The following is a 24,131-nucleotide window of genomic DNA, read 5'->3' on the forward strand; positions in this document are numbered from 1 at the left end:
TGAAGAGAAAAACTCAGGGGAGGTGCTGGCTTGGGGGGCTGAAAGGAGGAGGAGAGCAAAATGACATACTCAAAAGCGGTGAGGCAAAAGTCTCATGTGATTTAGAGTAGATTTAGGAGGGGAAGTGCTACAGGGGAGATAAGCGGCACGGAAAACTGCTCAGACCACAGGTTTCCAATACCGGGCCAGAGAAGTAGCCTAAGTACAAGAGGGGGGAATTCACATAGTGGGACCGTGTTAGATAGCAGCTTGCCTCTCCTCATCTCCAGTCTTCACACATGGGGGAAAATAAATATTCATTTCCTTCCCATGTGCCCAGTGCTAAAGACTTCCCCAAAGGCTTGTGTCTGTGAGCTCCATATAAATGAGGCATCCACAGTAGTTTAATGATAGAGCTACAAAATGTACCCCCCGCCCCCACTCACTCACTCACACACACACACACTAAAAAAAGCCTGTCCAAAACTTAATATCTTGGTTCACGCACATTAGTTGTAAGTAATTTACATGTTCAATATGAAATGAAAAAAAAATCCATTAAATAATTTCAAAATGAGTTAAAGCTGCATTAAGTGATTTTTGAGTAGTACTTGATGAGGCTGCATGATTAATCATATTCAAATTACCATTGCAGTTGCAGCTACAAAACCTCATTCATAGGTGACCATTTCCTGCTGTTTTTTAATTAATGGATAGGTCCGTTGGTAATTTTTCCCATCAAAACATGACATCGCTTGTTGTCATGTTTTAAGATCTTGGAGGAACTGCTAGCTACGGTGGCTGAAGAGAAAATGCAAATGGCGTATCAAGAGCAAGTTATTGGTTTGTCCGTTCTTGTTTTCCTTAGAAACATGGCGAAGCTACATGAGGACTCAACGGATGAGAACCCACCTCCTATGTAAATATAAACGGCTTTTTAGGTAATGGAAATGCAATCATTTTTTAAAATTTTCAGCTGATTATACACTTAAGAAAACATAATTATTATATTTCTGCCAATATATCTCCCTTAATCCTACACACTGGACCTTTAAGTAAAGATACAAAAAACACAAAGCAATAGAAAAAGACAATACATAATTGAAGCACATAGTTTTTTTAAGGAAAGGAGTGACACAAAATAAAAAAGAAGATACAAAATAAGATAAAACAGAGTTAGAAAAACAACAGTAGAGTAAAAATTGCAGCGCAGTTCAAAATATGAATAAAAAAGCCCCATGTGTAACTTAGTTAATGGAGTGGCAAACAGAAAGTTTTTAAGCCCTAATTTAAAAGAACTGGAAGTTTTCTGGATGTTTGTTTCACACATATGGTCAATTAAAACTGATGCTGCTTTTACGTGTTTCGTTTTGACTTTGAGACGGTAAGAAGACCAGACCCAGACCATATAAGAGGTATCTCATAAAACTAAAGTTGGAGGAGTTGACTCATGAGAACTGCTGTGCTGTTATTTTAGTCTTGCCAAGTTGCAAAACATAAACTCAAGGTTGTGCTTGAATATTAAATCATTTATTAAAAGTGCCTGCCTAACACCTGATGTTTAGTGAAACTAAATTTAGTATGTTTAAATCATAATTTGAAATATTATTTTTTTGAGACAGCACTGAAGTGTGAGTGGCATGAAACTGATATCAGATATCTAACTGACAATATAAATCAATATTCTTACTCATCGGCAACTATGGCAAAACTTGCCAAAATGTATGTGGTTTCAAAGATCATCATCATAATCATTAACATCATCATCATCATCATTATCATATTTCTTTAATTCTGCTTCAATTTATTGCTTTTTCGCCAAAGATTTTTCTTTCACCCTGTTACTTTTCTACCTCTCTTGACCTCAGTAAGATATCTGATATCAGTTCCATGTCACCCACAATCTGTCATCAGTCCTGTCTAAAAAGAATGTAATGTATTGCAAATTACGCTTTTAACACACTAAATTTGGCTTGACATTTTCAATTAACGATTTAATAATCAAGCACAGCCGTGGATTTATTTTTCTAACTGCAACTTGGCAAGACCAATATAACAGCGCGGCAGTTCTCACTAAGTCGACCAGTTTAATGAGCGACCTCTTAGATGGTGTCCTTCCCATCCCCAAAGTCAAGACTAAACATAGAAAAGCAGCATTCAGTTTTAACTGACCACATATGTGGAATAAACACCCAGAAAACTCTCAGTTCTTTCAAATTAGGGATTTTGACTTTTATGTTTGAGACTCAATTTAATTAAGGTAATATGAAATACAGTTCTTAACTCAACTTTTAGATTTGCCTTAATCAAGTTTAGCATATCTGTATCTTCTACTTTATTTTATTTTAATCTTTTCTTTTTTTAAATACCATTTATTTGTGTCTTTATTTGCCCTTTTCTACTTCCTTGTGTGTGCTTTTTAAATAACTTTTATTAATGGCTGTCGGCTTGGGAAGTATTAAACAATCAACTGGATAAATGAGACTTATATTTAACTGCACAAGTTATTGGAAGTATTCAAATTGAAGTTCAGATAAAGTTTTGTTGTTGTTAAATGCAGCCCCTTATTTTTCCCAATTTTCAGATTCTTTCAGCGCAGGCATGCAAGAAGTTTTCTTTACAAATTCAATGCAACACAGGGTGAGTGACTGATATACAAATGTTCATTTGGGGGTTGAGTAATTCATTTAAAACATTAATTTGAATTTTAAACACATAATTTGTATTTCTATAGAAACAACACAAGGTGTTTTGCTCAAACCTTTCAAAAGCAAGTGGTAACATGCTGCTACAGTAACAACTAGGGTATGAGCCATTTATTTTAGCCAACAATGACTAGGAGCCGCTCATTTCCCTCTGACAGATGGAGGGGACCCAACATAAAGCAGGAGCAGAAATCATTAAGTCAGCCAAAGCCCTGCAGAGTTGTTTTAATTGTGTGCTCTGGAGCTGTAGGCATAGCTTACCTGATTGCTGCCATAACTAACTGCCTTTACAGAGACAGACGAGATCTTCTGTGGATGTTTAGAGAGTGATTTGTGTTCAGAAGATTCCTCAGGGAGAGGACGGTGGGGAGAGATGGAGAGTCGAGGAATGAGGAGACAGTTCATCGCAGAGTGAGCAGATTGGACGCTCTCCGCTGGAGAGAGCCTCATCCAGCAGGAGAGGCTCGAGCACCTGGCTAATGCTTTCATGGCTCACAATTTACAGCAGGCCTGCCACTGCTTCTGGCTGGCACTGTCAACGTGACACCCTACAGAGGTCTGCGCCTATGGTCCCGACCTTCTGTGTGTGTGTCAGACAGAGCGCTCATTCAAAGCGTTAATCAATGGCCTTTCAACAGCTTATGCTGCTGCGCCTGTGTATCAATCACTGAATAAAGCTGCGCAGCGGGAGAACGTGAGCACACACACAAAGTGCTGGATTACAAAGATGTATGCATTGCACACATACATGTTCACAAAAGGTGGTGAGATGGGCAGAAAGGCAGATCTGTGCACAAAGAAAAAAAAAACAAAACACACACACACACACACACACACACACACACACACACACACACACACACACACACACACACACTAAACTAAAACTAAACTAAACTGATGTGTTGACAGGTTGGACAGGATTTACATTCCCTGTCTTATGCATAAAGGCATAATCAAACTCTGTTACAGAAGAAAATCTGTCAAGATTCCCTACTTTGACTGACACACAAGTTAGGAAATCAGTCCACTTAAAACAAGCTTTACTTAAAATTTCCACAGACTGCAGGCAACTTCGCCATCAGACCCTAAAGCTTCACAGTCTGGCTAAAATCTCCTGAACACAGCAGACAGGTATCACTGCCTGAACAGTGCCTGAACTAATGCTGCCTTTTTTAATTGCAAAGGCAAAAGTAAAGGTGACATTGAACAATATATTGTCTTAACTCATTTGCAGTTCAAAGTATACATACAATTGCATAAATGCAAAACACTATTAACAAATTCACCTATTAAATAAAACCTAAACCAACTATAAAATCTAATAGACAGCAACTGTTAATGCTAGTACTCACTCATGATGGGTGATTTTTTAAAGTAGCTTCAGCTGTAGTGTTAATAATCCATGTTATTTTTAATTATACATTCCTTCTTGGCCTCCTCCTAAGCCACAGTACCATCAGTACAGACAAACTCCACCCAGCACAGGCCCAGTATAGCTGTATCTCGTGTGTGTAGCAGCCAGTCACCTCAGAGCACTATAGATTATGCTCCCTCATCCGGCATCTCTCTCTGCCCGTTTAACAGTCTAAACACTTAATCTTGTCAAAAGAGACTCTTAATAAACTCAGAGGGAAGCCGGGCTTTACCCTCGGAGAGAAACAAATGTGGTTTACGGCAGTGATGATCTGCAGCATCTACCTCGAAGCTCTTATGCATATTTATACTCAAAACTCATTAATCAGTCATGCACAGGAGAGAGCGTGATAAAGATGGAGATGCAGCATCAAAACTGGGGCCACTTCAGTGGTTGAATACAATAAAGCGGAGATAGCTATCGTTATTACAAAACAATGAACGTATTCAGAATGGTGACTTCAAGGTCAATGGTGGAAGTTCAAGGTAGAATATATAATTTACCAGCGATTAAATATTAATCAAAGTAAAACAAAAGCTGACTGTAAGGTGTGACCACAGATGAAAATGTGTGTCAAGGTGTTTTTAAGATACTTTGTCCACCTTTTCTGGGCTTTTTCACTGTCTCATCCATACTGACACTACAGCCTAAGCTACACTTTGATGTGTGAATTTACAGGCAGAGGCAGCTGCATCCACAGTGTGTCAAGGAGACATACCTGTACTCTTCCTGGGTGAAAATTGGGATGCGGGAGGGCTGAAGAACAGTGATCTCCACCAAAGTGCTGTTAGTCTTCACCGGCTCCCCGTCATCATAGGCTATCACAAACAACTGCAGTGGGCAGAACACACATACGCAACACACACATGTAAATACAAGCACAAGATCTTTAGTATTATTTTTTTTAACCACACTACTACTCACTACACAAATAATTCCCTTTCTAAGGTTGCCAGGCATTTTTTTTGCAGACATGTTCGGCATCCTAATAAAGACAGACTGGCAAAATAGGATCTGGCGAGCATCTTGCAAAGCTCCCAGAGAGCAAGTATGAATGTATTGATCTACTTTCATAGACTGTGGAGAATGGAGCCTGGGGGAAGCAAAGGGGAGTGAGGCGGCAGAGAGGGAGAGATAGGCAGAAGGAGAATAAACACAGACAAATGTTTAAAGAAACTGAGAAAGAAAAACAGTGGAGAGAAAAAAAGACACAGCAGATAGAGGTAGCAAGACAACATGGGAGTGTGAGCAGCACATCTGCATTAGGAGCTTATATCTAAAACACCTTGTCCACTTTTCACAACTAGGGAGATGCCTATGTAAGGTCACCTTAAGTTGGTTAAAAATAAATAAATAAAAACAACCTTTGTGAGCACTTGGGAGGAAATTTGCTGAATCAATAAGAAAACTCAACATCACTGGTCATAGACACAAGTGAAGCAATGACATGATCCCTTAGGTAATTTAGTAATAATGCCCAAAAAAATGTTCTTCGATTTTAACAAGTCTATATGCACATTTCGGACCGGCTTATCTTCCCTGCAACTTGTAGCGCACTAAAACATGCAAGACAGAGCATTAAAATAAGCTATAGGAATTGTGTCCATGCAGTGTAAAAAAAAAAACTCCTGTGATTCTTAGATTTATGATATAGACTGAGATCTTCATGATTACAAGAGTTATAATAGCATTATGGCAAGAGCTGAGCAATATGGAGAAAATCAAATATTACAATATTGTTGATACCTAATATCTATTACCTAGATTTCAATATTGCAGTGATATTGTTGGTGTGATTAGGTGAAAACTCAAAATTAGATGCACAAACCAGATCAGAATCCATTAATTTAGAAGCCCAAAAGCAGTTCCTTTTTAAATCTATTAATTCCTTTCTGCCAAAATTAGTGTGTGTATACAGGTTTTTTAAACACTGGAAAACCCACTAAAAGTGTGAAATAAGACTCATTTTCCATTGCCAGTAGACCAGAGAGATGTACATGCTGCATGTGTGGTTTTTTTTTGGAGGGGGGGTCTGATGTGTCTTGTTTAATGCTACAAATGGGCCGGTGTTGTATCAAAATGTGTTCCACAGTTGAATAACGCTTCCCCCAAATTAAAGTGGTTAGGGTTTGGCCAGTCAAAAACACTTTTTATTTTGAGAGCTAATTACCCTACAGCATTAATATATTTTGATAACATTTTTTATTTTGTTGGTAATAGTTGTATCATCACAATATTACACTCAATGGTGTGCTTTCACGTCATTTGTGGCACTTCAGTGATGTTTATGGATCTCGGCCCAAGTGCCTCGGTCCTGACCGCATCTCTGTTGGGCCACAAGTAATGATAAAGCACACCCTCTCAAGTAATATTGCTTAATTTTATTATTTCCCATCAAATAAAAAAGCCAGATGTTAACAAGTTAGGGGAGGGTTTTTTGTGCACTGGGAAAGGTGCTTAACTGTATAGCCATTCATTATAAATAGACAGTTCCTTGACACACTCTTATGTTCCTCTGAATAACATTAACATCTTTAAAGCGACACACTGACATTACAAGCAGCAGCAGCTAATCAACGCCATTGTCATAGTAATCACCGCCACTCACTTTAAAGGTGACACTGGGCTCCTCATTGAGGTTGACCTTGGTGATGACTCTTCCAGACACCTCTTCCACATCAAAGATGCTCCCACTGTACGGTGACCTGTCCTGGTCCACTCTGTAGCGGACAAAACTGGCCGGAGTGCCCTGGAGGAAGGACAAAGAAGAACATAAACCTCATAAATCCAATTATCTGGACACACCATATTTCAATTTTCCAAGGTTTGCAAAATGTATTCACACCATAAGGGTGTAGCAGTGTGGTTTGCTTAGAAATACTAAAACTACTATTTTTACATTTCATTTTCTCAGAGTTGAAGTGGTTTAAGTGAGAAAAGTTGCTCTCCTCTCTGTGTAACCTAAGAAATTACCCTAATGTCTCACTCTTCCCTTTTCTCATCACACTGCCTAATGTAAACGCACTGCTATTCATTGATTCAGACCTTTTCCCTTTCATTTGGAATAAAATAACATCAAACCCATCCCTCTAGTCTCTAGAGTAACACACTTACATTCATTAGCCAGAGCCTGGACTTAAATGTGACCCTTTGATTAAGATTAATCACAGTTCCTGATTACTAATCATCTCTATAGCTTATCTTATTGCAGTTTCATCCCTTCGGACCTCCAATTCAGTCTGATTTTTAATAAGCTTTTTTGAAGCTGTGCTCCCTCGCCTGAGCAGATCTTGCTCCCCAGGGACGGGGGTAAAAACCCGGGGCTAGAGAGAGAGAGGTAAATCCTGTAGTAGCTGTGGATCCCTCGGGAGGCTTACTCACACAAATGTGTCTCTAAGAGGTTACAAAACTATCTGAGTGAATTCACTAAGGGGTTTCTCAGAAAAAAAGGCCTCATCTCTAAAAGCTCTTCAACTTGTTTTCCAACATGAAATGGAAAAGATGTCTGGACAGGGCCATTAATAAAAAAAAAACACCTCTTACAGAAGACTCTAATACAGTGGCTTCAGGAGCAAGAGCTCTGCAGTGACTTCGGCAAAGAAAGTTAAAAGTACTTTGCTCAAAGATAAACAAACAATGTTGTCAACTGAGTAGCAGAAGCCAACCTTTAGTTCAGTGGTTCCCAACTGGTAGGTCACAGGTCCACTCTGAATGGACCGCTAGTGACTTGAGATCATGTCAAGTTTATGAAAAACTGGCTTGCTGTGTGTTTTTTTTTTTGTTTTTAACCCTCCTAAAAGCTACGAATATTTTTCTTTGAGCCTCCCTGAGTGACTAAGGAAAATACAAAGTGTTAATACCACATGATGCATTCTAGGACTGCTGGAAATCCGATAATCCAATGAAAAATTATGTTTTTAAAGTTTCTGGCTGAGATAAATGGTGTCATTTGGTGATTTTCCATTTTGGTGGGCCTGTGGTTTGGAGGGCATGTTCTCTTTAAAAATCATTAAAAATTTTTAGAGAAAAATAAACAACCCAAAATTGCCAATTTTTAAAATCACCAAAATAACTTTTTGAAAAAAGACAAAAGAAAAAGAAAAACAATTAAAAAATAGTTTAACGTTTAAAAGACAAACAAAAATCACTTTTTTAAAAAAAGAAAATCTTCAAAAGCAACATGTTTTCTTTAAAAGATGTTGCTTTTTCTTTTCCTCCAAAGGTCCGAGCTAAACTCCAGTGTCCTTAAATCCTAGAAATGCCCCTGGTTTTAACTAACTGCACCATATTCTTGCAATATGTTATATTTCATTGTGTATTAAGCCCACATGTTATTCACATTTTGTCAAATTAAACTGAATATAGGGCAATTTCACTTATGTGCCAACCTTTGACTAAAAACTAAGGAGAAATCTGGACCGAGAGGCTGGACCAGTTTGGAACCATTGCTCTCGTTCTTGTTCTCTCCATTTGTATCGATAGTTTGCCTTTTAAAACCTACATGTCTGACTTAACCATGGACTATCAGGACTATGGGATGCAAATCAATAATAAGACAATTTCCCTTGTATTTATTTAGCAGACTGCACAATTTTGAAGTGATTCATATTTCCAGATTTGAACATTTTCGTGCCACAACTCACAGCAGCTCAGGATTGATGCTTGAAAATGCACTGCATTCACTATTGCTGCAGTTACATCTCAGTCTGTGTCTTTCTACAGACATTTTCAGCTGTACAACACAATTTCTTGTCTGGCATTCGACTAACAGATTATAAATGTTTCATGTCCACAGCTGAAGTGAACTCACTGTGCCATTAACATTGCAGATGAGCTACAAAAAATGCACTTCAGCATCAAAATAATGCTTCCATATTGCAACATAAAGCATATCTTTGTTTTTTTGTTATTGTTTCGGTTGTATTTATTTTTTAAGAATCTAATTCTTTTTACCATAGAATAGCCAGTTCATGAATTAAAGAACAAGCTCAGAAGCAATGGGAAGCACTGAATGATGCTTTAGAGACACACAACACAGAAAAAAAGACTTGGGCTTACGGTGTAAAACAGCAAAGCCAACACATAAATGCTGTGCAAAAACGTGTACTCTTGTCAATTCTTCATTTTGATGAATAATGCAACAAATTCCATGAGCCTCATTTGTTCTAACTTGGAGATATAAATGTAATTACACCACAAATTTGGTATCAAAGAAGCCTTTGGCAAGGCACATGTGCATGGATGGAGACATAACAAAAACTTACACAACAGAAGTACTGTTTCATACTGTGTTTGACCCACGTCAGTCAGATTCTTGCAATCATCACCTTCACAGACAAGAGTCAGACAAAGTGTGGGTGAGCCTGTTTACACCTGGTATCATCATGTGTCTTGGGTGATCCGATCACAAGTTGACAGCTCCATGTCTGTGTGTTCACACCTGGCACGAAAATACATCTGTACATGCTACTTGAGTGACCACTTGTGATTGGAACTCACTTCCCCACACTTTATGCAAACAAACTTGAATCATTTTTGTTCGTAAAGACCAAATGTGTTGCTGCACACAGCGTTTTTAAAGTCCCTCCTTGCCCCTTTGTGTTTACCATGAGACAAGACTACGGCTACAGAAGAGTGAGCTCTGTGTTAGGGGAGTGCAGCTGGTAAGAGTACGCCCTGCTGCACACACATGGTAACAGGACTAACTGTAAGCATCACACGGGTTTGACAAGTTTGTTGGGGACGTCAAATCATGCGACCATGGTGTATTTTGTTGATAGCCTAGCAATATTTTTTTTTTTACTTCTGGTGACGACATTTACACTTGAAAAATCCAAAAGTGGTGTTCATTTGTGAAGATTATTTTGCTGAACAAAACATGCAAGTAATATAAACATTTGTTTGCCACACAGCTTATTTTCTAAAATACAATGGAATAATCCCATAGACCTTTTGAAGAGGGAACCAGGGTGGAGCTAATGTTCGCATCAGCCTACAGAAAAATATCATCCCTGGGGCACTTTATTCTCTGCTGTGATGAACAATGCCACAGAAGAAAAATAAATGTTCAAATAATAAGTCAAAAAACAGAATCTGCAATTCGTATGCAGAAAAATAAAGTTTCTCCCTGAAATGTTTGTCTCTATGATGGCTCCTCTCTCATTTAGGGTGATAATAACATTCACAGTATGGAGTCAAGTGGCACTGCCAAAAATACAGTCACCTGTCAAAACCCATTAGTATCACTTCTCCCAACGTGCAGGGGGATAGATAGCATGCCTTCTGTAGAAACAAATAAAAAGCAGGAGAAGGAATGGTCTACACCATTATCACCTTTGGACAAGCTATGCATGGCTCATGTTTGTCACATTATGACTAAAAGCCAGAGCCTCTCTTTCTTTGTGTGCAGGTTTTCTGAGCCTGTGTAATAGAGAGAATGTGTGTGAGCGCACATTTGTGTGTGTATTTAGCGAGTGCTAGACTAAGCCCTGTTCCAGCAGAGGTGTCTATGACAGGCATCCTGTCAATAAAATGCTTTGAGCTCCCAAATCCAGGTCAATAAAGAGACTGGGTTAGTCAGCTCCTGTTAGAAAATCTAATCCCTCTGTCTGTCAAACCACTTTCCCAAGTCACTCCCATGTCTCACTCGCTGCCACTGTGCTCACCAAAACATTACAATGATTTCCTATTGTTTGTACCTCAGCACTGCTGGATGTTTTTTGTACTGTACAATATTTCTCTATGAGAAAAAATAAACCTGTATAAGGAGGAAAGTTCGCATTAAAAAAGAATGATTTCATAGCTGCACAGACAGCGAGGTGGAGAGGGTGTAGGCTGGGAAAGCGGGAGGAGGGAGAGTCTCCCTCTGAGAGGAGAAGTGAGATGTACAGCAGTCATTGTGGTGCTCTGGAGATGTTTCACCACCCACAGCAGGGACTGACAGGCATTCATATCCCTCAGTGTTTACGTGCTGCCGAGAGTACACAAAGCTCACCCAGGCCTGGTGAGATCCCATCAGCAGGAGGGCCACTAATAACAAGCATCAAGTTCGGCCATACAGGACTTCACTGAAAAACACACAGAGCTGGGAGCTATTAGGGCAAGGCAGGGGGTCACTGGGGGATTCCTGTTACCTTTCTTCATAGAGAAAATTTGAAAATAAATTTTGAAATAAATGAAAATATGTTTTGAGAGAAGAAGCTGGTTTGGTGAAGTCTCTGTAAAAAAAAAAAAAAACTCAGCACAACCAAAAGGAAAGAGAAGATGTGAGCAAGAAGACTGCTGACTCACCAAGTGCAATAAAATATTAAGGTGGGTGGCGCTGCCAATAAAAGAGGTTCAGCTGAGGTGAATGACGTGGAACAAAACATTCTCTGAACATGTGCGATCCAAAATATACACCTTATGCATCACCCTGATGAAAAAGGTCATGTGATGCACCCCTCCCCTCAACTTCCAAAAATGTTCTCCTCTTAATCACACCATTGCTAGTCTCAACAGGGTGTCACAATCTCTCTTCCGCATTGTGTAATTTTGTTCCTTGGTTTGCAGACTCCATAAAAAAATAAATAAAAAAAACCTTCAGTCCCAGGAGACCCTGCTCAGATATAGTGAGTTGAAGGAGTCTGAGGAAACATGACGCTGTCTGAGGCAACTGACAGATGAGTCATACAAGGGAAGGAGCTGAACAAGACCCTCTTACAATAAACACACACAGCACTGTAGTGTAGCTCTAATGAGAGCATCGAAGTCCTAAAAAAAAACATTTTTTAAGGAATACTTAACAGACCATGTATGTGTAAACCAACTGTGGTAAACTTCCCTTCATCTTATCAGCACCCAGCTCTCTCTGCTCATCTCACAGGTCACATCCACCGGTTGATGTGTTTCGAATCATCCAGTGGATTTTCACTGGTTCTAGGGCTGTTGCTCCAACAACCGATTGTATGTCCTCACTTTGAATGCCTATCACGCTGGCGCAAAAAGTGTAAAAGCCGATCGAGAGATCAAACAGTAAAACTAGACGCTACTGATAAAATATCAAGATAATGTTACTGCATTGCCCATTTATTGTCTAGAATCTCTTCTGAAACATACTTTAGCACCACAGACTTTAATAATACACAGAAATAGGACTAAAGATGGCCCCTAATCACTCCGATGGAGTTGCTCACCTGGTGCAATTTTTTTCAAGCTTCCAGGTTCCAGTTTCCCACTGAACATGTGCAGTGGTGTTTCTCACACTGGCCCCTCCTGCAAGTTCCCATGTGGCTCAGACTTTACATTGTGATGACGTCCCAGATTTTTTAATTGCTTTTCTCAGCTCCATGAAAGTTTGACAAATATAAAACCACCACGGCTCAAAAACTGAAAACAGAAAGAGCCATAATTGGTCTTGTTTGCAGTTGGAGGTGTCCTGCCAACAGTTTTACAGATGTCTCTTTTACCTGGTGGCCTATTGGGAAAATGCTTTCTTGGCCTCAGGCAATTTTTTTGCTGCAATACTGCAAGTGGCCATTGGGAAAAAAATGTTGCAAGGCTCAGAGGCTATCCTGGGGGTGTGTTTAGTACACTGTATGACTATAATATGATCATATGTGATCAGAAAGTGGGGGCTATACTGTTTCCTGTATTGTAAAAACAGGGGCTGAAAAGACTGAGATCAAACAGTAACAGCAGTTCTGATAAAATATGGACCAGTATTCTGTTACAGTGCTGACCAGTTGGAGCATTTATGTGGTTAAATGCAGTGCATTCTGGTAGTTGTAGGTTTTCTATCTCTTGAGCAAAAGCAATTGACACAGCCATTTTTCTCTGTTTTTTTTGTGGTCATGTGGCATTAATATCTATGTAAAGTATTTCTTTCTACTGTACTGGCAGCCCAGTTTTATGAGAAGACCACCTTTCAGTGAAATACTTCTTCAGTGCTAATGCGATAATGCTACATGATGTAGCGAGAAGTTAAAAGTAACCAAGGAAGGCTTTTATCTCTGCTATCTTTATTAAAGACACAGATGAATTGAAGATGATGATTGTGCTTTTAATTTTAACGATCAATGTTGTGTACACTTTGTGCATGTTTTAAGGTAAATTATAAGCATTTTTCATACTCACTGGTGGGTCTTGGTCCTCAGCAAAAACAGTTGTGATGACCGTTCCTTTCTCTGCATTGGGTGCCACCATGCCCTTATACAGGTCTTGGGTAAAGATGGGGGAGAAGTCATTCATGTCCTATAAACAAAAAGAAATAGGTGTATCAATTATGTATTGGTGAAATAAGTACCCACATTGCAATGACATGCCAGTGTAAAACATTGTTGGGTAAGAACAGAACAAAATGTTCAGCTGCACTCCTGCAGAGTAGAAGGTCTCAGAGAACAGGCAAGACAGATATCCCTTCAGATTTGGCATTAAAAGGGTCAAATAAATGTATCAATGTATTCTGCCACCACTTTTGCTGATGCCGTCTGCATGCTGAAACAGTAATATTGTTGCAGTGCAGATTTTGCAGCTGCTGCTTTGTTTGATTTCAGCTAACACTTCAAGCAAGTTATTGTGGATTCAAGCAAAATTTTCCTCTGCAGTTATCCACCATGCCCGAGGGTTTGTCAATGTAATTTAAGAACTGTGCAACTGAACTGGATGTGATCACATATAAACATACACTTTTTCCTGTTATCAAACCATTGCAGATGAAAAGAATCCAAATCCATAAAATTAGTCCCTAATAATGTGAACATACAAAATATTGTAGCCAACTGATTAAAACTAAAAAATACACTGTGTTAATTGAACCAATAGAAGGCTTGTGTTATTGTATAGGTAATTAATCACAGCATCTTATTAAATTGAACAAAAACTGCTACTGCTGTGAAATTTAATCTTTCATAATTAATGCATTTTGCTTTGTGTTGATTTATCTTTACTGATATACACTGCACAGTACCAGATGACTGCCAATTAAGATGACAGAATTAAAAGCTGTTCATTGTTCACTGGGTAAAGACAACACACATTTAATAACAGTTTTATTCTCTCAAGATAACAGAGCCTAAAGGACCCTTACAGTGCACTTATGTCTTGTTAAGATGACAACCACGAGCAAGGTTTGCTGACCTACTTGAACATACAGTCTGACATTTAATGGAAAGTGATCATTCATACAGTCTTTTCTAGCCCTTTAAGCGGTGAAACTGTTTTGTTTCGGTGATATAATGCTCCCTTGAACGTAAGTGGGAACTTAACATCACCATTGCTTTTAATCACCTGTTCCCTGTAAATAATGCACATCAGAGCCCTACCATTTTTATGGACCTGCAAAGAAATGCAATCCTGTTAACTGTGCAGCCCTTGCTTTGCTTTGTGAGAATGAAAACTCAGTAAGCCATTCACATGTCTCTCAGGAATACATTTGCTCTGTAGTATTCTCTGTAGTAACAGCTGGAGCCTGATCTTCTATTCTTTTGACCTTTCTCTGTACTCTCCACTGTTGTGACTCAGCCATGGGCAACAGTATGTGTTCTATAAACTCAGCGTTAGAGGGCAGCCCGAGTTTGATCTATACACAGGTTTAGTATTTCGTAGCAGAAAATCTATGATCCACATCTTACTTTGAACAACAAAGCCTGATTCTTGTGCTGCAACTGTAGGCACACGTGCGTGTGCTTGCTTAAAACATGCATGTGCTACATACAGTATCTCCACACACACCTAAAAACACAAGGTGTATTACATTCCCGAAGTACAAGCATAAAAGAAGTAGTTTTGGAGAGTCATGCGGAACAAAAAACAAAACAAAAAAAAAAGACACACAGGACACTCAATCCATCACTGCAAGGCATCCAACAAGAGACAACAACAAAACAATACAAGGAGAAATCAAATGCAAACAACTTCAAATAACCCTTTGGAGGTGTTATACTAGGAAGGAAATGGAATCAGTGGAATCAGCTCCAACTCTAGTCCCCGAGAAGCCTGCGTGAATCCATTAGGCTCATTCTAATTCATGTCTGCCATTTCAAATAGCAGCCATTGGTTTGATATCAGTGGCTGTGCAATGCCTTATCCTATCAAACGCAGTTCCTGGGTGACAGCACGAATGCGGCAACAAAGCGCGTCCTTATCAGAGGACAAACTCACTCTACAGGTTTGCAGGCCATGCGGCGAGCCTGCTTGAATAAGCTTAGACGCTTCCTCCCATTCAGCGTAATACAGAGAGCTTAATTCTGTAGACTTTGAGTCAGTCACTAGGGCTGGACTGAATTCATACACAGTGATAAATGTGAGTGCACACATTTTAAAAGCGTTGAATTACTCGCGGAGCAAAAACACACACACATGAATAGTGCCACAACATAAGGCGTCTAATCCTTTGGTTGGGATTCAGCTGTTAATCTCTTGAAAGGTTGTAAAGGGAATACAAGCTCCTGAAAAACCTGACATAATTGCTGTCACAAAGCTAATGAGTCATTCAGATCTGAAATAGCACTGTGTGTGAGACAGAAACACCTATCCATCACACTGTCATTGTCATGGTGATGCTACGAGGACAAGCAGGTCGGGAGGCCAAAACCTGTTTTATAAGGGAAATGCATTCAGCTTCAACACTGAATAACAATGAATGTCATATCACAAAAGCAGCACAGGTGCAATACTGTACAATTTGTCTCCAATCCCCTTTTGGACTGTGGCTCAGATGAGCTATTACTACTGTAAAACTCTGCTAATGAGTAACACATATTCACTGACATTGCAGCTGCTCCTGAGGGAAGATGGCTGGAGAAGAGATCACTGAGGGGTTGTGTGGACTCACTACCTAGGGGGGATCTTACCGTTATGCGGACCGTGACGGTAGCCTGCCCTGGGGGCATGACTCCTCCTTGGTCGACAGCTTCAACCTGGAAAGTGTAAGAGGCCCCCATGCCCATAGCTGCCAGGTCCTCAAAGTCCAGGGTCTGCAGCACACCTAACTCCCCCGTGACAGGGTTCAAAGAAAACAGCTGCCTGGCCGATTCAGTCTTGATCCGATATGTGACATTGGAGAAGAGGTCTGCGTCCACCGCCTATGAGAAGGAAGAGGAGAGCAATGAGCAGGAGAAACAAGGATAGAAAAAACAAAGAACAGGTTAGGAGAAAAACTGGGGTGATAGAATTAGGGAAGAGGAAGAGTCTTAAAGTCTGGACCTTACATATACATATAATAAGCGCTGTGGCTGTGGATAATGAATATTAATGTTTCTATTTTAATTCTACGTTTTTATGCTGCGGGGGTTACTTACATCAATCATTAATAGGATTAAATTAAACCACTATAGGGAGTTTAAGTTGGTCCTCATTGCATAAAATCACAACTCTCAAAGCAGATATATGTCATTTTCAAAGGTTGCTGCAATAGGAGATAATTGGACTTCTACCCTCTAATATTCCACCAATTAATTGTCCAATCAGAATAAATTTGCCCCATGTGACCACCTCATTGAGACTGTCCCGATCGGCTTTTGCTGTTTAGGTGTCCTTCCAGCCCCCATTCGTTTAGAGTTGAGGCGAAGTTGTTGAGAGTAACAGTGTCACCGTCACTCCCACCCCTCACCCTCAACCCTAACCCCCTTGCTCCTCATCCTCCCCTGTTGCTTTATTACTCTCTGTGAAATGCCACTCACAATATGCGAACAATTAATCAACCCTCCACTCTGTTTGCTCTGCATGCACATGGTCCCCTTATACATCTTGTCAGTGCAAACGTATGGCAGTATTGAATCTACCCGAAGACCGACTCCGCCAACTTGAAAAGTTCTTCAAAATTTGTGGAGCATCACATTCATGTTTGCCAGGACAGATGGAAAAATGATCCTCCACTAAAGGCTGCTGATGACTTGAAAAATCCAGCTTTAAGTCTTACTCTGTTTGAGTCTAAAAATGCAGAAAGAGCTGTCATGACAGGAGAAAAAAAAACACGTGTCTCTCTGCTGGGTATATAAGGCTGTGTATGTTTCTGTCTGTATAAATGTTTCCGTCTGGAAGCATTTGACATTTAAACACTAAATTGCCCGCACTTGAAGTTAAAAGATGCTAAAAGCCTGTTACTACAACCGTTGTATCAAGCACCCCTGCTACTTTATATGAGGGGAGACAGGAGACATTTCCTGATGAAGACAGGGAGAAAACAACTTTGGCAATAAACACACACATAGAAGTACTTACACTTAGCTTCAGGACCAAAGTTCCCACAGGGCTGTTCTCAGGTACATTCACCACATATGTTTGCTGGGAGAAGACTGGGCTGTTGTCATCTATATCCGTAACCTGGATGGAAAGGGTCAAGGTTGTTCGCCGTGGATCCACTGCTCCATCTGAGGCCTCTACCACCAGGTCATATTGGCTTCTAAGCTCGCGGTCAAGTGGCACTCTTGTAAAGATGCTGCCATTAGCACTGATTGTAAACAAGTCTGGATGATTCACGATCCGGTAGCGTACTTGACCATTGACCCCTGCGTCTGGATCTGTCGCCTGGGGAGAAAGAAAAATTACCACAGGGCTTTATTTTGGGTGTATAAATATAGTTGTCTCTGTCTACGTAGTGTTGGAATAGAAGAAATCTCACCCATGTAATGTTTAAGAGATAGTTCGGATTTTTTTAAGTATGTGGTATTAATCCATAGTCAGTGTAGATGGTGGTAGCCATGCTCCCAGTTTGTCCCAACATGGAAGCTAAGCAATGCTAAACTCTTAACAGGGGCAGTAGCAAATCATATTTTAGCCACCTAAAAAAGTCATTATCAGTTTATGTGTAGACTATGTACTATTTATATACTACTATATTTTCTTTGTGTTGTAGTGCGACTTAAGCATTAAAATTGGTTAGTTCAGATTCATCAGAGTCCCAAAATAGCACTAACTAAGTGACTGACTGAGGCAGCTGAAGACCAGCAGCTCCTGTGTTCATAGTTCCTAAATGAATGTTTTTGTCAATGGAATCTGGTGGCTTTGACAAGAGCATGGATGGGGAACTAGAGCTGTTTTTAGCTTTACCATCAGAATAAGCTGTCTGACCGAAAGGTGGAGCAAGTACTCTCACTCTCATGGTGTACATTTAAGCCTTTGAAGCCTGAGCAATAGGCTTGATTTCTGTCAAAAACATGGGAAGACGGCAATGAGCAATGAAAGAAAAAAGCACTCCAATATTATCAAGAAATCAGTAAAACGTACATGAAAACTACCTGAAAATACTTTTAAAAGGAAAGAAAAAGAAAGAAAAAAAACAATGCAAATAAGACATGGTGAAAGAAAGATATAATTCTGCTAAATAATATTTAAAAAAGCAAATATGATTATTATAAATATATTTTTTTCCTATTTTTTCATTTTTCCAGAGACATTTTTCTCTGCCTTTTCTAAAAATAAGCTTTAACTAATAATTTCTTGCAATTTGTGAAACATTTCTTACCAAGTTGCTCATTGGCTTTTTTCCCCATATGTTTGAAAGAAATCACAAAAATTTGCTCAGGGTCCAAGTTTTCAAATACTGGTTAAAGGCATCTGACAGCAGCACAAGAAAAGGGATGTCCCTCCAGGACAAGGGTTTATAGTTATATCCTGCTGTTTTTTCATGCCAACCGCAATCCACTATTTCTATGTAAGACAGTGTGTATGGGTAACTCCCACATACAACACCCCTTCAAAAACATCCAAACTATCCCTTTAATGGGTAGCTTGCCGATGTTAATAAGTGTTTTGTTTGACTTAATTTCAGATAATCTGATGCCTCACATTTTTGATGATATCAACCAATCACCATTTAATACTGCCAAGCTCCCCAAACAATAAGTGAACTACAATAACTGTAATTCCTTGTACTGGCCTATCTGCTCTTGTTTGAGTTGTGATCTGTGCCGACACAAAGCAAAGAGAGACACTGTGTGAAATATACCCTGGATAATCAGATGAAGCATAAAAGTCGTCTAATTTTGCCGTTATCTTACAGTGGACTGTGTGTGCTGGAAAAAATGTGAGCTAGTGGGCTGGCTAAATGAAATGTCAATAAAAAGTCATCAATAAACCACCTTTGCCCCCTGATGCTGCTGAAGAAAACTGACAACCTGTGGGAAACACTGAAAATCCATCAACATACATCAATAATAGCAGAGAGAGAGAGAAGTACTCACCAATACACAGCGTATGAATAAGATGTTTTAAAACTGAAATGCAGAGCTATTTCCCTTGAAGCAAACAGCTGTTGTGAGTTTGATGTGATCCGTTACATGATCCATTAGAGCCTGGCTTTATCCTAACGCCTTACATATTTACAGAGGCTTCAAACACAAAACCATGTGAGCTGCAACCGAGCAGAAACAACTGTCATATGTTTTAGTCTCATTTCCTGCTCTTCATATTGAGATCAGAGTCTTTGTCAAAGACTCATTAGTAATCATTTGTGAGTTCAAAGGACCAGAACCCTTTTTTATGTGAACTCTGCATTGTATCAAAAGGAAATCCTTGAATGCCCAATCTCCCTCTAATAGCTTATATGTCATTCTTTCAATAAAAAGAGCACAATATTAAAAACTGATAAAAAAGAAGTGGTCAGAGAGATGATCTCAAGAGAGGCACGCGATTCTACTCTGTGATGATCCTGCAGGGTTAAAATGAGTTATCTGCTTTACAAATTTTTATTCCCGTGTGGATATGACAGGTCATTATTATGCCTGTTTATATGTGTATGTGTGTGTGTGTGTGTGTGTGTTTGTTTACATTCAACGGTCTCCTGTGTGGTGGTAATTCTTTGTTGTAATTGAGAGAGAGACGAGATTGAGAGAGGAAGGGATGGTGAAAAAAAGACAGAGGGAGATAAAGCCACATTTCATCTGTCTCTTTGGCAATACTTTCTCAACCTCAGTGCAAGTAAGGACAAGGCAACACAAACAGGAAAAAAAGAGGAACAGCGTAAGAGGAGGACACACATACGATTGCTAAAAGCTAACCCTGATATGTTTTACACAAAGTGCCTGACAAATACTCAAAGCCAAGGGTAAAAATTGAACCTCAGCATTAAGCCTTTGCAAAACAGACTATGGCTCATAATGTCAATATGTGCATACGGATCACAACTTCTCTGTAGTGATTACATAACAAACATTCTCACTGCTCCTTTAAAGGGGTGTAATCCAACCTACTCACAGGCAATAAAATCTAATAACAAATCTGCATATTTCTATAGCCCTCAATGCACAAAGTACTATATGCATCATAGAGGTCTGTTCAGGGCAGTCCACAGGTCTGTCTGTAAAATCTTTGGTTTGTTCGCCCATATATCAGCACTGAATTATTTGGCTATTTTCTGAATCATCTATTTCCTCACACTGTAACAGCGGGTGTGGCAAGCTTCCACGTAGTTTTTTCCAATCAAGACTCATTCAGTGAGGGTAAGAGGCATACACTTTGGATAGCTGGTGGGCAGGCTTGGTAAATCGATTGTGCGAGCGAAGGAATATCCTGCAGGTGGTTGAGGCACACAAAGCAGCTTGAGCAGGTGGCTGCGGTGTTAAAAAAAACAACAAGCCCACGCAGACCTCTAATATATAGTACCTGAGAAATGTGTCCTCTTTGTGTGCAGTCGGCTTGGGTCCAGTGTTTCTTTTTTTCTTGTTGCATACAAAACAAGCACATTCATCTCTCTTTGGATGATTAATGATGAGACCTAAAATTTAGTATGAATTGGCCACTTATGCTAGTGGTAGAATGATGTCTCGTTAGACCCTGGGCATAGTATTTGCAAACATAACATTAAACACTGTTGCACTCCTTTCAAAACCAAACACAAAGGGTGACAACTGCCGTGTTTTAACCGAGCGAAATGCAACATGCTTGCAAATGTCTACAGTTACAAGCAAGATAAAAACATCAAACTCATTTTATCGAGGAATCTGCTTGGCAGATATTAAATTGCATTTTGTTTGACAGCCTCTCCAATTAGCAACAATTGCACAAGATGCTTCCGTGATGTGTCTGACATGAATGCTAATCAATTTGTCCTCCGGTCATCTGCATGCTCAGATTACAGCTTCCTGCTGTGAGCAAACAGAATGAGCATATATGGTGTAGGATTTGTCAGTCACAGAACAAATGACTCTATTAGCACAACCAGCAATGCTGTCAATTGTGATAACCAATAAATCATCTCCAGTCGATGTAAGTGTGTGTAAAATAAGAACAGGTGGGAACCAGTTCCAATTACTGTAAGGATAATTCAAAACGCTTTAGGGCTAGCATTAAGCTACTTAATAGCATTATGCATTTCCACTGCAGTCATCTTCACCGTTGGCAATTGCCTGAAGCCTTGTGGTTGACTGCTCTATTACCCCCTCTCTGCAGGGAAATTTAAGTCACTACAGGAAAAAAAATAAAGAAAAAGAACTGGTTTTATAGTAGCACATCACATTTAAATGTGAAATAATTGAATAGATGCAAATAGCAGCTTAATTCATGCTGTCTGTTTCTCATCCATGCCTTCATCTGTCACTTGACTTTTACTTGTCAAATCATGTGACAGTAAGCTGTAGGCTACTGTTCTGATAGGGACACACTTTTCTCTAGTAGACTAACTTGTAACAGATGTGCACTTGCACACAAAGCTTCTAAACAAATCTCTGCATCACAAGATGTTACTCAGACCCGAGGAAAGAGAGCTCGCAGTTACAGAACATCTGTCAGCCTATCAGGCCTCAATGACACATAGAACAGTACTGAAGTGGTGTATGTTAAGAGAAGATGCTCTCTAAGAGCTTTGGCTCTGCAACTTTTTGCTATTTTTTTTCTCTGTAACCATTGGCATGTGTAGGTGTATGTCCCTGAGTGTATGAACTCCACAAATCTGAGCAGCAGCATAATTTTTCTTTGCACATCCTCCTTTTGTTATTGTCTAAGATTAACTCTATTATATGTTAATTAATCATTCAGTTTTCCTTCTTTGTCGCAACCTTAGATAAGAGTCTGTTATAAACATGAAAAAAAGACCTTCCTTTACCTTTCAGTATGACTTCAAGATGACTTCATGATTTAAGTGAGAGTTAAGAAAATGTGAAAATGTGACAAATTCAGACACATTATACACAATTATTGGCACTTTAATCTAAATGCTATATGTCTTTATGGATGAAATTGGGCACTTTATTAAACCAATAGCCCAGAGCTATTATAGAGCATGAGTAGTCTCTCTCTGTCACCTTTGCCTGCAACTACACATAAGACCTCAGAGAAAGACACTTTGCAGCCATTACAAAATCACTCAACAATTGTGTCATCTATATTGCAGCCCAGTGAAGCCTCACCCTTAGGGTACAATCTTCTCAAATACTGTAAAGTGAGCATGTTTTATGTCTTAAAATTTAAGTATGTGCACCATGCATAAAAATGTCTCCCCACTATGAAAGGATTAAGCAAAGGAGACAAACCAGATAGAAACTGTGGAACAGACGCAACAAACAGGCTTGAGGTGGTTGCAGAACTAGGAGGTTGTAATTTAATGGCATTGTGGCTTGTTTGGTGTGTGTGCATATACACTTGCCTTTAGCTGTATTTTCTTGTTTTGGCCAAAGTATTTTTGATTAAACAAAAAGACATTCTGCACTGCATATTTTACACTGAGGCAACACAGTATGCTTTACAAAAGGCATAAACATCCTTTAGAACAATAATGTCAATGAAAATGGACAACAAAAATGAAAATAAATTAACACTGAATGAAATAATTAAACGTAAAATCAATTCTAAATGAACGGATTGTGCAGTTGCAGAAAAGTTTCAATGTAATCATGAATTCATCTTATGAAGGCTGAGGGAAGCAAAGTTTGAATTTAGATTTGAAACTGGCCAAAGTTCACCAAGGTCAAGTCAAGTTTTCACCATTTTTATTTTGGACCCAGGCCATGCAGTACTTATAAAATTAAAGCAGCTCTAAAATCTAAATGACTACTTGGAATTTAGTATAATAATTTGAGAGCAGGCATATTGTGCTCAGTTCTCCTTAGTCATGTTACTAGTCTAGCAGCAGCTGAATGGTTAAAAGACCAGACATCAGGCTACAGCGACAATCTGTCTAGCATGAGGGGAATGCATGGGTGAGAATTTGGCACACCTAATTGTTTCAATTTGTTTACATTGCCAAAAGGAATTTTGGGTTATTGCATCAATTTGCAGCTAAAATGTTTGTTTGGTCTTTATTGCAATATGTGACCAAGAACTTTTCCTTCTTGCTGATATATTGAATTATGAATGTTTCTTAGATAGAAATTCTATACTTTTTTCCTTATGTAACTGAAATCACATTCACTTATTTACATGTTTTAAGCACTGACATAGTGAGTCTTTATAGGAACAAAATAAATCTTGGTATCATCTGCGTAGCCATGGTAAGAAGTTTTACAGGATTTTTGTGAAAAAAAGTGAAAATGACAGGTCAGGTTCATGAAATTGTTATGTAATCTATTTTATTCTGATGCTGTGGTCCTGCCTAGATTGTGGGTCATGGCTGCACTGATGCAGCGGTCCTACTCAACGCCAGCTACTGCCATCATTATTAGACATACCTCCACTATTATTATACACATATGATTATTATTGCCACATGCATATACTACAATATTTGCATATAATATTACATGTTATCAGAACTTACCTTTATGAATCTTTATGTCTGTTACTATTGTATGTATTATATTATATCTGTTACTATTGTATGTATTATATGTAATGTTATTGTTACAATTATTGTTGCTGTGCATCTCTACCCCTCTCTTTCTCTCTCTCTCTTCTATGTAGCATTTTTTATGCTACTGTACTTCAGTCGTTCTTACGACATCTATTGCACAACTGGAGGAGGGATCCTTCCTCAGTCGCTCTTTCATTTTTTACTTTGTTAAAGGGTTTTTTTGAGGGAGTTTTTCCTTAGTCGCTGTGAGGGTCCAAGGACAAGGGGATGCTGTATGCTATAAAGCCCTTTGAGGAAAATTGTGATTTTTGATAATGGGCTGTATAAA

General features: G+C 39.1%; 1 protein-coding gene across 4 annotated transcripts in view; it reads right to left on the minus strand.

The window, feature by feature from the left end:
* Positions 1-24,131, minus strand: part of LOC121954395 (protocadherin-15-like) — a 255,337-nt gene that overhangs the window by 62,690 nt on the left and 168,516 nt on the right. For all 4 annotated transcript variants that reach the window (XM_088086315.1, XM_088086313.1, XM_088086314.1 and 1 more), the window contains 5 exons: positions 17,302-17,607; positions 15,933-16,163; positions 13,216-13,332; positions 6,710-6,850; positions 4,820-4,932 (listed from right to left, as the gene is read on the minus strand). In XM_088086315.1, the coding sequence (XP_087942441.1) occupies positions 4,820-4,932; positions 6,710-6,850; positions 13,216-13,332; positions 15,933-16,163; positions 17,302-17,607 (908 nt within the window). The remainder of the gene's footprint in view (positions 1-4,819; positions 4,933-6,709; positions 6,851-13,215; positions 13,333-15,932; positions 16,164-17,301; positions 17,608-24,131) is intronic.

The sequence above is a fragment of the Plectropomus leopardus genome, chromosome 13 (assembly GCF_026936395.1).
Source record: "Plectropomus leopardus strain MGB_pleo_1.0 chromosome 13, ASM2693639v1, whole genome shotgun sequence".
Taxonomy (NCBI): domain Eukaryota; kingdom Metazoa; phylum Chordata; class Actinopteri; order Perciformes; family Serranidae; genus Plectropomus; species Plectropomus leopardus.